We start from the raw sequence: 16,275 nt of genomic DNA, 5'->3' as shown, positions 1-16,275 counted from the left end.
TTACTAAAGTCACGAAAATTCTTGTATGAAAGAATAACAATTCGGAAGTGATGTCATGTGTTGTAATACATTTGTATTGCATTTTCAAATGACAGCTGTACTGATTAAACGAAAATTGTACAACATTTTTTGTTTTCGTGCATGTCTGATTAAATATCGGATGAACTGTCCTGATCGGCTTTTGAAAGCTCTGTACTAACGATCAGCTTATCGTACGATCGCTTCCAAATCTGCATTTTTTGTATGATTTTCTGATCGCGTGTATGGAGCATAAGAAGAGAAGATCGGCAGATGGAGAGAGCTAACAATGGGAAGTGGGGGGGGGGGATCAGCAGATGGAGAGAGCTGATGGGTGGGGGGGGGAGAGATTGATATATTGGCAGATGACAGAGTGATTGGGCTTATATAAATATATCACTAAATAATAGTACTAAAGTACACAGGTTTGCTTTAAAGAAGAAATATTTTTTTCCTAAAGAGGAAATTTTTTTTATATATTACCCAGGGGGATCAGGTGCATATAGCAGATGCTGAGCAGAGTGGTTGGACAGCTAGCGCCCCAACACATCACCCCAAGCTGTCCAATCACGCTTCTAGCAAGAAGACGAATATGTAATGAGGATTGATTGGCAGCCTTTGTCCGTAGCTGCAGACGCATGCCGGGGAGCAGCACCGTCCTTCAGCTTCATTCGTAGATCAGCTCAATTAATAGAACAAGCTAAAGTTCAATCAGCTCTGTGGTGTAGAGTATGTCTACCGGCAGCCGCAGGTCTATCACACAACCCCGCACAGCAGGATGTCAGGATATTGGTTGATCTATAGTAATATGTTACTTGGTGTTAATATCTAGTGGGTGTCTTGGTGTACATGCTTGGACTCCAGTGGGGGTATTGTAGATTGAGGTCTGTGGACCAGAACATACAACCTGAGGAGATATCCCTCATGCTCCCTGTGTATAATCACTCTTCATGTTGTCTCTTCAGGGATCGGATACTTATTTGAAGATGTTTTCAGTAATGCTATTCCTTGGCCTCGCCGTCCTGGCCACCTCCATCCCAATTGAGGACCCAGAAGATGGTGGGAAGCACTGGGTGGTCCTGGTGGCCGGCTCCAATGGTTGGGAAAACTATAGACATCAGGTGAGAGCTCCCGATATCACCTTCTCTCATCAGGGACTCAATATAACAACACTAATTTTCAGATTTTGCAGATATATATGAACTGGCACAAGTCAAAACTTACACTACAGACCACCTTTCTTTTGCATAGAAAGGAAGAAAATCTATTGGCATATTAATTACAACTAATCCCCCCGATGCATAGATATGTATTAGGCGTCACGTATCGGCACTTTACTACAGACAGCCCCCCTGATGCAAAGATATGTATGAAGTGTCATGTCTACTGGAAGGATATATTTTTGCCTAATTCACAAAGTTCAGTAATAAGATTTTATATCAAGTAGCTAATATCACATGCCCAGGTAAGTTCTGCTCTGTTGGATAAGTAATTAGTAGGGATGCACCGAAACACTTTTATTTTTATTTTTTGCATACGCCTATACCAATTACTGATACCGGCCGGTGTTCTGCCGAGGAAGTTCTGCTCGGCGTATAAGTTCCCCCCTCTACTGCGCCTGCGCAGTAGGTATCAGTGGAAATAGCCAAAGCAGAACAGCTGAAAATCAGCTGTACACGGCGCCTGTAAGAGGGCCCCTCGTGGGCTCGCTTCGCTCGCCACGCTTCGGGCACGGCCTCTCTGCACTCGGCACTTTTAGATTCCCCCTCTAGGTCCACTTGGATGGTGGGGAAGGAACCTGGACCCAGAGCACAGGCGCCGTGTACAGCTGATTGAAGCATTTGAGCTTCGGCTATCTCCGGCGGCTGAGAGTAGTATGTACTGCGCAGGCGCTGCGCCTGTGCAGTACAGGCGGGGAACTTATCCGCCGAGGGAACATTCTCAGCAAGACACCGGCAACTGTTTTGTTTACACTTCAGCTGTCAGCAATGATACAAAGTATTGAAAAATTATTTACAAATGAAATACATTTATTTATTTTTAAATGTTGCAATTTTTTTTCAATGTGAAACATGTAAATATACGTTAAAGGTGTAAAAATATTAAAGAGCAAAGCAAACAAAAAAAAAGGTTTAATTATTAATAGTTTATAAAATGGAAGTAAACAAACGAAAAATCAGCAGGAATGTAATAATTAAAGGGAGAATAAGTTAATTAAGGCTGATTAGAGTAAATTAAGGGTTAACCATGTCAGCCCCGGAAGGTTTTACCCCATTAATGACCAGACCATTCTTTGTGATACGGCACTGCGTTACTTTAACTGACTATTGTGCGGTCGTGCGATGCTGTACCCAAATAAAATTGATGTCCCCCCCCCGCAAATAGAGCTTTCTTTTGGTGGTATTTGATCACCTCTGCAGTAATTTTTTGCGCTATCAACAAAAAAAATATTTTGAAAAAAAAAACAATATTTTTTACTTCTGCTATAATACATACCCAATAAAAATGTAAAAATCTAAATTTATTCAACCGCCCCTACTCCCCAGGGGAGTAGGCCCCTACACATAATTGACTACTCAACTGGCCCGGGAGGGCAAAAGTGTGAAATGCTTCAATACGCAAATACAGATTTCATTCCTGACGCCGAGACTTCGCACGAGCTTCAGCATGGGTGCAGTAGGCAGGACAGGGCAGAGCTGAGCACTGAAATGTAGGCACAGATTTCATCTCACACTTGCCTAGTTGGCTGCTTAACCACTTCCTACCCATAGGATGTCATGTGACCTTAGGCTGAAGTGGTGATATCTGGGTGATGCCTGCAGCTACAGGCTTCATTCAGATGAATGTATTTTCAGCCAGAGATTCCCTCTAATGTAAAAGCCATCCTAATAGCTTTTACAGGCAGTGGGAAGGGACGACCCCCCCCCCCCCCGTAGCCCTCCGATGCCATAGATCTGGGGCAAGCTGCACCGTGACCAGGAATCCCAGGTTAGGTGGCTCACCTCATGCACAGTCGCTCCCCAAAGCAAAGATGGCCGCTGCTCCGGAGCTAGGCCAAAGCCGCAGCCTTTCCTAAGGCTGAGGCGGTGGCACGCTCCGCGGAGCGCATGTGTGCCGACCCGAACAAGCTGAACCTTTCGGATCATGGATCGGTGACGTGCCGTTGCACCCCTAATAGTTTGGGGAGGGCCCCTTCCTGTTCCAACATGACTGCTCACCAGTGCACAAAGCAAGGTCCATAAAGACATGGATGAGTGGGTTTGGGGTGGAGGAACTTGATTGGCCTGCACAGAGTCCTGACCTCAACCCCATAGAACATCTTTGGAATGTATTAGAGCGGAGACTGCGAGCCAGGCCTTCTCATCCAACATCACTGCCAGATCCCCACAATTGTGCTTCTGGAAGAATGGTCAAACATTCCCATAGACACACTCCTGAACCTTGTGGACGGCCTTCCCAGAAGAGTTGAAGCTGTTATAGCTGCAAAGGGCGGAGCCAACTCAATATTGAACCCTACAGACTAAGACTGGGATGCCATTAAAGTTCATGTGCGTGTAAAGGCAGGTGTCCCAATACTTTTGACAAAGTTCCTGGGTTCTCCCGTTCCTCCGGGGAGCCCGGGAATGCAGGAAGCAGCTTGGCCATTGAGAGCAGGAGGAACTCCAGGGACATCCGTTCTCTTTTTCTTTATAATGTTGATAACATACAAATCCCTTTTATTTTTTTTGCATGTTTGGTATTTATTTACTTGACACAACCCAATCTTTTCTGTTTTACCAAAAAAATTTGGGTATAATGTGTTTTGTTTACACTAACATTCACTTTATTGTATTTTCTATATCCTGAAAATATGCATTTGATAAATGTCTGCATAAATATTTGTGCGACATAAAAAATGCAGCTCCGCACCATTTCATTCTCCAGGGTCTCTACTTTCAGAGAGTTTATTCTTTTTAGCGGGTTTACATAAAAAAAGATGCAAACTGTAACATGTGCAAAATAAATCAATAATTTGCCCTGGTAGGCGAGTGGTTAAAGTGGAGTTCCACCCAAAAGTGGAACTTCCACTCATTAGATTCCTCCCCCCCTCCGGTGACACAGTTGGCACCTTTCAGGGGGGAGGGGGGTACAGATACCTGTATATTACAGGTATCTGTACCCACTTCCGGCGTAGATAGCCGCAGAATCTGCGGGTATTTACGCCACATCCTGTTCCCCCCCCGCTGCCTGCTGGGAAACACACGGGTCCCAGAGGCAGCAGGGACCATTCGTATTGCGCTGCGCGACTCGCGCATGCGCAGTAGGGAACCGGGAAGTGAAGCCGCACGGCTTCACTTCCTGATTCCCTTACCGAAGATGGAGGCGGCAGCACCCGAGGACGGAGAGACGCTTCGGCCTCGGGTGCCGACATCGCGGGCGCCCTGGACAGGTAAGTGTCCATGTTTTAAAAGTCAGCAGCTGCAGTATTTGTAGCTGCTGACTTTTAAAAATTTTTTTTTCGGTGCCGCTCCGCTTTAAGCTCTGGGGGAAGGGGGAGATCTTTGCCCCTCCCCCATGTTGTCCTTTCTATGGTCGGTGAATGATTGTTGGACTCTTTCTGCTATAACTGTATATAACATTTACCTCTGACGTTGTATTTCCAGGCTGATGTCTGCCACGCGTATCAAATAGTCAGGAAGAACGGCATCCCCGACGAGCAGATCGTGGTCATGATGTATGATGATATCGCGTATAATAGAAGGTAAGTGTTCTGTACTATAAAACTAGAGAACCGTCTGACTTTCTTCTTCATCTGGAGTTCCACTTTAATAAGTCCATAGAAGAGAATGTTGGTCGGTATTGGGATTGGCTCCCACTGCTGTCAATCACAGCCAATGAGGAGCGGGCGAGGGGCGGGGCCGAGCCGTGGCTCTGTTATTATGGGCACACAGAGCAGGGCTCAGGAGTGAGCATGCACCAGTGCCCCCATGGCAAGTGGCTTGCTATTGGGGGCACTGCTTATGGGGGAGGAGCCAGGAGTGCCAGCGGAGGACCTGTGAAGAAGGCCGGGGCCGCTCTGTGCAAAACCATTACACAGAGCAGGAAAATATGACCTTTGTCGACTTTTTTTATAAAGAAAAGCAAATTTTTAATAATCCTGTAACCCCTTGATTACCCCGAGATGTTAACTGCGTCCCAGCCAGTGTCATTAGTACAGTGACAGTGTCTAGTATGAGCACTGATCACTGTATTGGTATCACTGGTGATGTCAGTGGCAGTTAATCAGTCCCCCCCCAGTCACCCGCATCTAATTTCTTGGGGGGGGAATTGCCACATTGCCCCCCCTGGATCCGCCCCTGCCCCAGTTTCAGTTAGTGTCAGATTGTCCGCCGCACTCTCACAGTCCCACTATAAATTTGGCCGTACATTATACAATTCTCTTGTTCAGTTTCCTTTAGATTTACTTTCAGCTATGTAGGGGAAGGGTCTCCCTGATTGTGTACAAATTGAAAGTGTTCAGGTTTGACCTCCTATTATATGGTTTTAGTAAATCTAAAGGAAAATTGTATAATTTATGGCCAGCCTAAGTCGCTGATCGCTGCCATGAGGCTCCATTCACACCTATGCAGTTTGCTTTTGAGTGTTTCTGCAGTGTTTTTTTCTTTCCCACGGTTTTAGTTTTGTGTTTCTTTTTTGGGGGGGGGGATTTGTTGTTGGGCAGATTTAAAATCTGCAAATCAAAGCAAAATTGTGGTAAAAATGCACTACATGCTTTTCTGCAGCTTCTCAATTGAAGTCTATTGAACCAAAAAAGCAAAAAAAAAAAAAAGCACCGTTTTGCATTTAGAAAATCCCCGAACCTTTCCAAAAATGCAGAGGCACAAAAATGCATTGTTGTGAACGTGTTCCATAGGGACCCATGTTAAAACAAATGTTCTGCAAAAATATTCAATATGCACTTATTTGGGTTTTTTTTTTTTTTTGCAGCAGAATATATTTTGACATTTATAAAGAAATTTTATTTTTTGTTAATTTTTCTTTTTATTGGATATGTTTTATGGCGGAAAGTAAAAAAAAAAAAAAAAAAATATGAGCGAGACTCTATGTCTCTCTCTATGTGAGATCCTTTTTTCTTTTGTTTACTTTTTCAAAAAATTTCTGTCTTTTTTTTTTTTTTTTTTTTTCGTTTATATATTAAAAAAACAAAACCCCAGAGGTGATCAAATACCACAGGCAGAAAGCTCTATTTGTTTAAAATAAAAATTTATACAAATTTCATTTGGATACAGCATTGCATGACCGTGCAATTACCAATTTAAAGTAGCGCAATGCTGAATAGCAAAAAAGTGCCTGGTCTAGACATGTGCACTGCCAAAAAAATTTGTCAGTATTCGTTGTGTGGTGTTTTTTTTTATTTTTTTTTTTCGGGTCATTTGTTATGATCGGAAATTTGGAAATTCGGACAAACTAATAATAAATCTTAAATTATAGGTATTGGAATTTCCTTTCAAATTTGGCTGTTAGTTAATGTAACGAGTACAAATTTATCCGAAGTTACAAATTATCGGAAATAACGAATGCCGCATCTAAACGAATGGAACGTAACAAATTAACAACAATGAAAAGACAGTATTATTATTTATTAATTCATTAGGTTCCATTGATTTAGATGTTGCATTTGTTATTTCGGATAATTCGTAACTTTGGATAAATTCGTATTTGTTTTGTATTCGTTACGTTCACTAACCGCCAAATTTGAAATGAAATTCCAATACCTATAATTTAATAGCTGGTAATAGTTATTATTAGTTAGTTATTATTCGGATTTTCGTTCTTATTTTCGTTCTTTTGAATATGCAAATTTTTCATTTTTGGAAAAATGAGTTCAATGTTTTTTCGTTAATTTTGAATATCTCTGAATTAACAAATTTGTCAAATTTCGTCAAACAACGAATTCGGAACGAAACAAATTGCGCATGTCTAGCCTAGTCATGAAGGAGGAGGGGGGGGGACCTTCCAGAGCCGAGGTGAATATGAACCAAATTCCATGTCGGGAATCTCATTGTTCCTAGAACAGGCCACATGTGATTGGTTTGTGTGCATTCCCTGGGAGGGAAAAATGAAGGATACAGGATTGAGGATTCTTGGGGGAGGGGGGATCAATTTTTTTTTATTTATTTATTTTATTTTTTTATTTTAGGCAGTTGCACAAAACCAATGATTATTACAGAATTTAAAAAAGGTCACAGCATTTAAAACTTAACCTAACCTAAAAAAAATAGAATATATTACAACCTACCAATGTGATGGCTGTATTAGTTTTCTTCCCCCTTTTTTTTTTTTTTTTTTTTTTTTTTCAGGCTTTTCCTTTTTACTTTATATTAACCAGTAAAACATTTGCTTCTGTAATGTGACAACATTCACTCACTTCCCTATATCCAGGGCCGCTGATAATCTTTCAACCAGTCCTGTAGCTAATGGGGCCTGGGCCCAGTACAAAACAGGGGGGGGGCAGCTTCATTATTTGTTTCTGCTTAAATGAATAAATGGATTTTACTAGACCACACCACCGCCCCTACATGCTTACCAGGGCTTAAATTCCATTTCCATGGGCCCCACCAGGTCAACAGAGGGGCCCAGGAGGTGGGGGAATGGGAGGGAATTTATTTAAATTTTTTTTTTTTTTTTGGATGTAGGCAGATAAAGTCAGTCCTGCTGTTCTGCTGCACCCTGGGGGTGGGGGAGGGACGGTGTGCGGGTGGGGTGAAGGCGGGGATTGGGGGAAGCCAATCAGGAAGGCTGTACGGGGGCCCCATGATTTCTAACAGTGGCCCTGCCTATATCTATGGAGGAGCAGTGATGTCCCCCTAGGTTGAGCAAAATACATTTTAAAGTTATAAAGAAGTGTGAGCGGCATGCTAATAATATACAATGTATTTTTGTGTCCAGGAATCCGACCGATGGAGTCATCATAAACCGGCCCAATGGGACAAACGTGTACCCCGGAGTACTGAAGGATTACACAAAGGAGGTGAGACTCACAATTTTGGTGCTGCAGTGGTTCCCAGCCACACTTCCCACTCGGGGTCAAGACTAGGGGGGCATCATAATAAAAAGGAATGTGCAGAGCAAAAGATGGAGATGGAATGGCAAGAATGCTTCTCTGACATTCGTATAATTTATTTAATTTTTCTTCGGCACATCTGCAAACACGTGCGTGAACACACCATGATTAGGAAGGTATAAGAGTCTATGGGGTTGATTTACTAAAGGCAAATAAAGGCAAATGGACTGGGCACTTTGCAGTTGCTCCCCTATAAGGGCAGTTGCTCCAGAGCTTAGTAAATGAGCAGAAGCTCTGCTGACTTCCATCATCCAATCATGTGCAAGCAAAATGCTGTGTTTTTTTTTTTTATTTTTTTTATTTTCTTGCACGTGATTGGGTATTGTTTGCAAAGTGAAGCTTTTCCTCATTTACTGGAGCGACTGCAAAGTGCACAGTTTATTTGCCTTTAGTAAATCAACCCCTTTGTGTCCGGTCCCCACATGAGTCTAATGCCTCGTACACGCGATCAGACTTTCCGACAACAAAACCGTGGAATTTTGTTCGAAGGTTGTTGGCTCCAACTTGTCTTGCATACACATGGCCACACAAATGTTGGCCAACAATTACGAACGTAGTGACGTACTACACGTATTACGTGGTTTTTCAGCTCTTTAGCGCCACCCTTTGGGCTCCTTCTGCTAATTTCGTGTTAGTAGAAGTTTGGTGAGTGTTGATTCGCGCTTTTCTTTTTGCGTTTTTCATTTAGCATTATTATTATTATTATTATTATTATTATTATTATTATTATTATTCTTGATATCACTTGAAAAAAAAGTCTTTGAAAATTTGTTTTCAATAACTCCATCAGTATCACCAGCAAAGCAGCTTCATTATTATCCCATTAAAGAAGAAGAGAATTGTGCGCTGCGTTTGTAGATTTCATAATTTGCCGCGTCACGAATGTTAATTCTCTATTACAAGCGCTAGTTTACAAGACCGACCGCTTCTGCTTCCGAGCATGCGTGAACTTTTGTGCGACGGACTTGTGTACACACGATCGGAAAGTCCGCCAACAAATGTTCGATGGAGCGTACACACGGTCGGACTTTCCGCCAACAAGCTCACATCCAACATTTCCCGTTGGAAAGGCCGATCGTGTGTACGTGGCATAAGGATTGACATGTGCGCAGATCAAAGATAATTTCATGTACCTTCCTAATCAAAAGGCACCCATGCAAGTGCAGATCTGCCACAGGGCTCTGCCAGGTCTGAAGGCACATATGTGCATTGTCCGGCCCATTAAAGATGGAGGGGTTAGGGGTGGGGGGTCTGCGGCTGCTCATTCTACTAGTGTATGGCCAGTATAAGCTTCCCAAAGGCATCATGGTGCAAAGGTGTGGTGTTTTTGTTTTTTTTTTTTTTTTTTGTTTTTTTTATGGGGTAGGGGGTAAATAGTGGAGAATGATTAGAAAGACGGAGGGAGAAAGTCTAATAGGGGAGATTGAAGGAAAGGCGTGGGGGGGAGTCAGGATGTGGGGGGTAGAGGTGGTAAAAAGGGGAGAGAATACTGAGATTGTGGGGCCATTCATTATGGGGGGGTTGGGGCCGCAACAATTCCTTGCTATATTTTAAATAGAAAGTGGAAATCCTATCGGTATGGCCACCTTCCGCTAACCAATGAAGGTCTGGATTACTCAGAGCCATTTGGGCCTTTGGGAGACACCAAGGCCAACTCTTCTCGTGGTTTCTCTGTCTGAAGGAGCCATTGAAGATGAAAATGGTTTTACAAGGTCCGGCTATCCAGTCCCAAGTGTGACCTCTATTGCCATGCTGATGATCTCATTGTTCCTGCAACATGCTGCACATGATCCCCCCCCGTGCATAGTCCTGTAAAAGGAAAGCTGAACTGGTGTCAGCCTTGAAAGTGAACACAAGCAGCTGATCCCCAGGCTTTTTCCTCCCACCATTAGACCAGTAATGGTCCTACTCTAGATTCTGGGGGACATATCCACCAAGACCCTTCACATTTGTAGAATTTGGGTTGCAGTGGGACCACAGGTACACTTTAGAGGGATGTTGTTGGGTTTCCAGTTCTGTTCCCAGCGGGAAGTCAATGCACCAGACCCAGATCTGTAGGTGGCATTAGGAATCTTCCATTACTTTCCTTTGTTCTATGTTATAGATCCTGGGAAGTAATTATGGAGAATTATTTAACCCTCCGTCATAGCCCTACTTAGATTTCCCTGTCAATATTCCAGCAAAGCTCAGAAAACTAGTTGGATCGCCATGAGAATTTAATATATTTTATTGAAGGACCTTTTATCCCGTGTTGCTGATGATGTGTCTGTTGTGTCTTTGTAGTTCGTCACTCCTAAAAACTTCCTGGCGGTTCTCCGAGGTGACGCGGAGGCGGTGAAGGGACAAGGATCCGGGAAGGTGCTTAGGAGGTTGGTGAATTATTATTCCTCAGTCCTTTGGATTGGGGTCACACATGAGATGGCTGCTGGGGTTGGAAGAGGGAATACGGGCTTCCTGTATGCATCTATGACCCATCCAACAAAGTTGTCCATACTTCTGAAATGTGATGTTCCCTGTTGCCCCTCTCGTTAAAGCTGAATTCCAGGCTTGGCAGTTTTTACATATTTGGACCAATGGAAGTATGTATGTTCCGTGCCTGTGGGATCTTCCTGGCAGCTGGAAGTTAATGTAGTAGACACTGTTACTACAGTATCCACTAGCTTCCAGGTCCTGTGCCAAGTGGCTGCCCTGCTGTCTCCTGAACACAGGAACACGGGCACCATTCAAAGAACCTCCTTTTCTTTCCTTTTTTATCAATTATTACAAAGAGTTCTCTGATTGGATGAGGTAGAAATCTAAACATTCCCCACCTCATCCAATCATAAAATGCTTTGCATTTATAGTAAAGTGAATGGCACCCGTGGCAAACAAGAGACCTCCTGTGTTCACAGGGCAGCCGCTCAGCACGGGACCCAGAGGCTAGTGGAGATCACTGTAGTGAAGTTGTATTGGCAGTGCCCGCTACAGTGATTTCCAGGTTCCAGGGGTCCTAGAGGTATGGTACATAAATGGTTACATTGGTCCAAGCTAGGCCAATGTCACTATATAAAAAATGTCATATCTGGAAATCAGATAAATCTTTAAAACGGAAATTCATTTTTAATAATCAAGGAAAACTCCCCCTCCATCCATGTCTCCATGCTTTTATTTTGCTGATAAATCACTTTGAAACCCCCCTTAGCATTTCTAGTGGTGGCCATCTTAAGCAAGGCCAGATGATTCATGTGGGGCTTACTAACTGAAATCTACCTGCCCTTAGCTCAGGGATGCCAGAAAAGGAGGGCGTGCTTAGCTGAGAAAGACCCTCCTCCAGATAAAAGGGAAAAAAGATGCCCATGAAGACTCCTGGGACGTATGACCTCATTTTTGCCTAGGCCAGAAACCAGCAAGACTCTGGAGAAATGTAAAAAAAAATTTAAAAATGTAAATATAATGTGGCAACTCTGCTTCGAATAGTAACTCTGCACAGCTTTCAGCTATAACATGACATCACATAATTTGGGTAAGTCACTTTTTTTTCTGTTCTCTTGCAGTGGACCGAACGACCATGTCTTTGTCTTCTTTTCTGATCATGGAGCTCCGGGTTTGCTGGCCTTTCCCAATGACGATGTAAGAACCACCTCAAACCACCACCCCGCCATAGCCACTTCTACCGTTTCCCTACACCGAATCCCATTCTCTTTCATTTCTGCTGGGAGGAAAACCAAGGAAGACACTTTTTAAAGCTAAGACCCAGCTGCTGCTTCTCATAACCCTTTCATGTCCTCCTTATATTACTTCTAATAGAAGATCATAGTCTGCCCCTATACTGCCCTAGCCTGCCCCTATACTGCCCCAGCACGCCCCTTGGATTTGAACATAATGGTATGTCATCTAAATTTTGCATATGGATAAGGTGCTGTTCCATGTAAATCTGACTTCCTGATAAATTTAATTTTAGTTTTAATTATCATTATATAAAATAATGAATGTGGGGGCCTTTTGGTGGGATTATTATTATTATTATTATTATAATTATTATTAATATTATTTTTTTGGGGGGGGGCCTTTTCATTGGACCCATCTTGTCTTGGGCCAGCCCTGTTGTGAAGCGTCCTTTGACATAATTCATACATTGTGTCTTTGTTTGTAGTAATCCTTAGACTTGTTGTTCTCCATTGCAGCTCCATGTTGAAGATTTGAACAAGACAATTCAATACATGCATGAAAACAAGATGTACAAAAAAGTAAGTGCCCGATGGTGTCCTAGGAAGTGGCCAGTTTTTATGATCTGCAATGGGGGGGTATTTACTAAAACTGGAGAGCACAGAATCTGGTGCAGCTGTGCCTGGGAGCCAATCAGCTTCTAAATTCAGCTTATTCAGTTAAGCTTTGATTAAAAAAAAAACAAAACTTGAACAGTGGTTCTCTACCTGGGGGTCAGGACCACCTCAGGGGGCAGAATGATAATTTGCCAGGGGTCACCGAATCCTGGGCTGTTCCTGAAGCCCGCACTGATCTCCTAGTCGTTTTGCGCCCGCCCAGCAGGGCTGTCCCTGGAGCTCGCGGCCGCCCACTCAGCCTCTTCGCAGCAAACCCACTCAGTTCACGCCATGGCTGGGGGGCAGAGACTAGAGGTCAGTTGACTGGTAAGAATGGGAAGTGGGAGGGGCTGGAGGAGACCCCATCTCCTGATTTCAGCATAGGTGTCACTGTTACGAGACACCGCAAAGTCGGAGACACAGTGGAGTCAGGAACACAGTGAGTAACACTACCTGTGATTACAGTTGCCATTAAAAGTCCCCACTACAGTTCTAAGATCAGCAGATGACCTTGTTCAAGAGCACCTAAGTTGGCTGATCCCAACTCCCCGCCAGCACGGCCACTGACCCCCACCTCCCCGCCAGCACGGCCACTGACCCCCAACTCCCCGCTGGCACGGCCACTGATCCAATTTCCCCCCCTACCAAAGAGTAAAAATAGAGAATACATAAAAAGGAGAGAACAAGAGGGGGAGGAACAAAGAAAGGAAGAGACAGAATAAGAGAACAAGAAAGACAGCTAGAGAGAGGGATGGGGAAAAAAAACAAAAATTTAGGATAGAGAGAGGTGAAAGGGATAGAAAAGAGAAGAGAGTGGTACATCCTAAAATGTACCATAAGGGGTTTTAATACTGTACGAGTGGAAGGGACTCAGGGAACGCTAAAAGTCCATGGGTTAAGGGCGCAAATTACTTGTCTTGCCTTGGGTGCTGACAATCCACGCTACGAAAATAATTTTACTGTTAGGGGTCCCCACAACTTGGGAAATTTTATCAAGGGTTTACAGTACTAGAAAGGTTGAGAACCACTGACCTAGAAGCTGATTTCTGCACTAAATGTTGAACTCTCCGGGTTTAGTAAATCTCCCCCAATGTATCGGTGTGCTGAGTCTTCTATAGCAGAACCTGTTGGAGTGACATGGAGATATTTCTCTTACAGATGGTTTTGTACATTGAGGCCTGTGAGTCCGGCTCGATGATGAATCACCTACCTAACAACATCGATGGTAAGTGCGGCTGGCAGGGCCGTTTGAAGGAATTTGGGGGCCCCAAGCAAAATGGACATGGAGGCCCCCCCCCCGCACGCAAAGCCTACAGGAATCGCATAGCGATACAGTTTAAGTATGTATTAAAGCTTTTTGCAAAAATTTACAAAGCAGAGAAAAGACTCTACAGTAGAGTGTACTGTAGAATCTTTTCTCTGCTTTGTACATTTTTGCAAAAAGCTTTAATAAATATTACCTGATTAAAAAAAGAAGCAATAAGATGGAAATGGGATGGTAAAGAAAGAAAATGGAAAGAAAGCTATGGTAATCGTTTTTATTATGGTTAGCAAACTACTATATTTTTATTACTAAATGGGTCTTGATGACTGCCTCCCCCCACTGTGTTGTTCTTTCTAACTCTCCCTCCCTACCGCGTACCGCGCGCAGGAGATTCAGTTTTCTGTTCCTGGCCGGCCGGACTGACAGGAAGCGAGCACTCGGTTTGTGCACACTTCCTGTCAGTCCGGCCGGGAACAGGAAACTGAATCTCCTGTACCGCGCAGACTGCAGGAGGAAGGAGGAGGAGCTCGGCTACGCTCAGGGCCGTCTTTAATGTTGATTGGGCCCTGGGCAAACATTTTTTTGGGGCCCCCCCCTCCATTCTGAGACAAAATCAGTTTACTGCAGCAGATCACGCAGCGATTGCAATTGTTTGCCAGAGGTTACATTCTACAATAGGATAGAATATAAAATAAAGCAATAGTGATATATATATATATATATATATATATATATATATATATATATATATATATATATAATTTTTTTTTTTTCTATGCTTTTCTTTTCTATTATATTCTATAAGTCCTTTCAATTCAAATTCATGCTATACGAAATTCGAATTTCGGAACATGGCTTCTGAAGTTCGAATTTCGTATAGAATGAATTCGAATTTGAATAATAGATAGTAATAATAACTACTAATATTTAGTAATTACTAATAATAGACTAGAAAAACAATAGAACAGAATAAAAAAAATTTCTATTCTTTTCTATCATTTTATATTCTATTCTGATCTTTTCTATTCAATTTTGATTTCAGTCTATATGAAATTTGAATTTCGAAGATGTTATATAATTTTTTCTATTCTGTTCCATTGTTTTTCTATGCTATTCTTTTCTATTCTATTCTAAACTTTTCTATAAGAATTTGAATTCATTCTATGCGAATTTCGAAAGATGGCTTCTGGCTTCTGAAATTTCCAAATTTCGCATACAATGAATTTGAATTTGAATAGAAAAGATTAGAATAGAAAATAATAGAAAAGAATAGACTAGAAAAACAATAGAACAGGACAGAATATAATATAATATAATATATATATTTTATTCTATTCTGTTGTTTTTCTAGTCTATTCTTTTCTATACTGTTCTAATGTTTTCTATTCAAATTCATTTTATACGAAATTCGAATTTCGTAAGATATAGAAGAAAAAATCCGATGGATTCTGTTGTCGGAATGTCCAATCAATGTCCGATCGTATGTACAGGGCAAAACAGTTAAGCAAATTTGAAAGGAAATTCCAATACCTTTAATTGTTTATAGTTTTTTTTATTAAGAAATAATAATAACTATAATAATAATCACTAATTTAATTATACTAGATATTATGAAAAATGAAATGACCTGAATCTAATCGTTTTGTTAAATCGGTTGAATCGTTTTACGTTCTTTCGGGTTTTTCGTTCTTTCGGAATGTCGTTCTTTCCGAGAATTAATTTTCGTATGCATTCACCAAGAGTCTTTCGTTCATTCGGATGCTTACTAACGAACGTGCCAATTTTCACCCGCAAACGAATTTGGAACGAAACGAATTGCACATGTCTATTACAGAATCTTACTTCGAGAATAGTAAACTAATTTACAGCTTTTAGACGATCCCTCAAAACCCCTCTCTTCAGAGAAGCCTCCCCTACCCACACCTAACAACTGTTTTTTTTAATTTTCTCCATCAGCTCATCCCCCACAGTTATTACCTTTTTTGTTTCCACTTGACCCTCCCTTCTAGATTGTAAGCTCTAAGGAGCCGGGCTCTCTGATTCCTCCTGTATTGATTTGTATTGTAAGTGTAATGTCTGCCCTCATGTTGTAAAGCGCTGCGCAAACTGTTGGCGCAATATAAATCCTGTATAATAATAATAATAATAATATAGGAAAATATAGGATTGTCACAGCAGTCAGGAATTCTGAAGCTTTTATTATAAAATGATTAACATATATTGCAAATTTTGCCTAATGCCGTGTACACACGGCCGGACTTTTCGACCGGACTGGCCCAACGGAACAAATCTGTCGGACAATTAGACCGTGTGTGGGCTTCATCGGACCTGCAGCGGACCTTTTCTGTCGGAAATCTGACGCACTTTAGATTTGAAACATGTTTCAAATCCTTCCGACGGACTCGAGTCCGGACAAAAAATCCGGTCGTCTGTATGCTAGTCCGACGGACGAAAAACGATGCTAGGGCAGCTATTGGCTACTGGCTATCAACTTTCTTATTATAGTCTGGTCGTACGTCATCACGTACGAATCTGTCGGACTTTGGTGTGATCGTGAGTAGGCAAGTCCGTTCGTTACAGAGTCAGTC

At 42.3% G+C, this 16,275-nt stretch overlaps 1 protein-coding gene across 1 annotated transcript in view; it reads left to right on the top strand.

Moving 5' to 3' along the window:
- The window catches only part of LOC141117637 (legumain-like), a 35,471-nt gene that overhangs the window by 2,312 nt on the left and 16,884 nt on the right, over nucleotides 1–16,275 (top strand). The window contains exons 2-8 of the mRNA XM_073610586.1: nucleotides 984–1,139; nucleotides 4,662–4,759; nucleotides 7,948–8,029; nucleotides 10,406–10,491; nucleotides 11,656–11,731; nucleotides 12,286–12,348; nucleotides 13,582–13,648. Of these exons, the coding sequence (XP_073466687.1) occupies nucleotides 1,005–1,139; nucleotides 4,662–4,759; nucleotides 7,948–8,029; nucleotides 10,406–10,491; nucleotides 11,656–11,731; nucleotides 12,286–12,348; nucleotides 13,582–13,648 (607 nt within the window). The 5' untranslated portion in view covers nucleotides 984–1,004. The remainder of the gene's footprint in view (nucleotides 1–983; nucleotides 1,140–4,661; nucleotides 4,760–7,947; nucleotides 8,030–10,405; nucleotides 10,492–11,655; nucleotides 11,732–12,285; nucleotides 12,349–13,581; nucleotides 13,649–16,275) is intronic.

The sequence above is a fragment of the Aquarana catesbeiana genome, linkage group LG13 (assembly GCF_042186555.1).
Source record: "Aquarana catesbeiana isolate 2022-GZ linkage group LG13, ASM4218655v1, whole genome shotgun sequence".
NCBI classification, from domain to species: domain Eukaryota; kingdom Metazoa; phylum Chordata; class Amphibia; order Anura; family Ranidae; genus Aquarana; species Aquarana catesbeiana.
The sequence above is the reverse complement of the archived record's forward strand: the minus strand, read 5'-3'. Positions and strand labels throughout refer to the sequence as shown.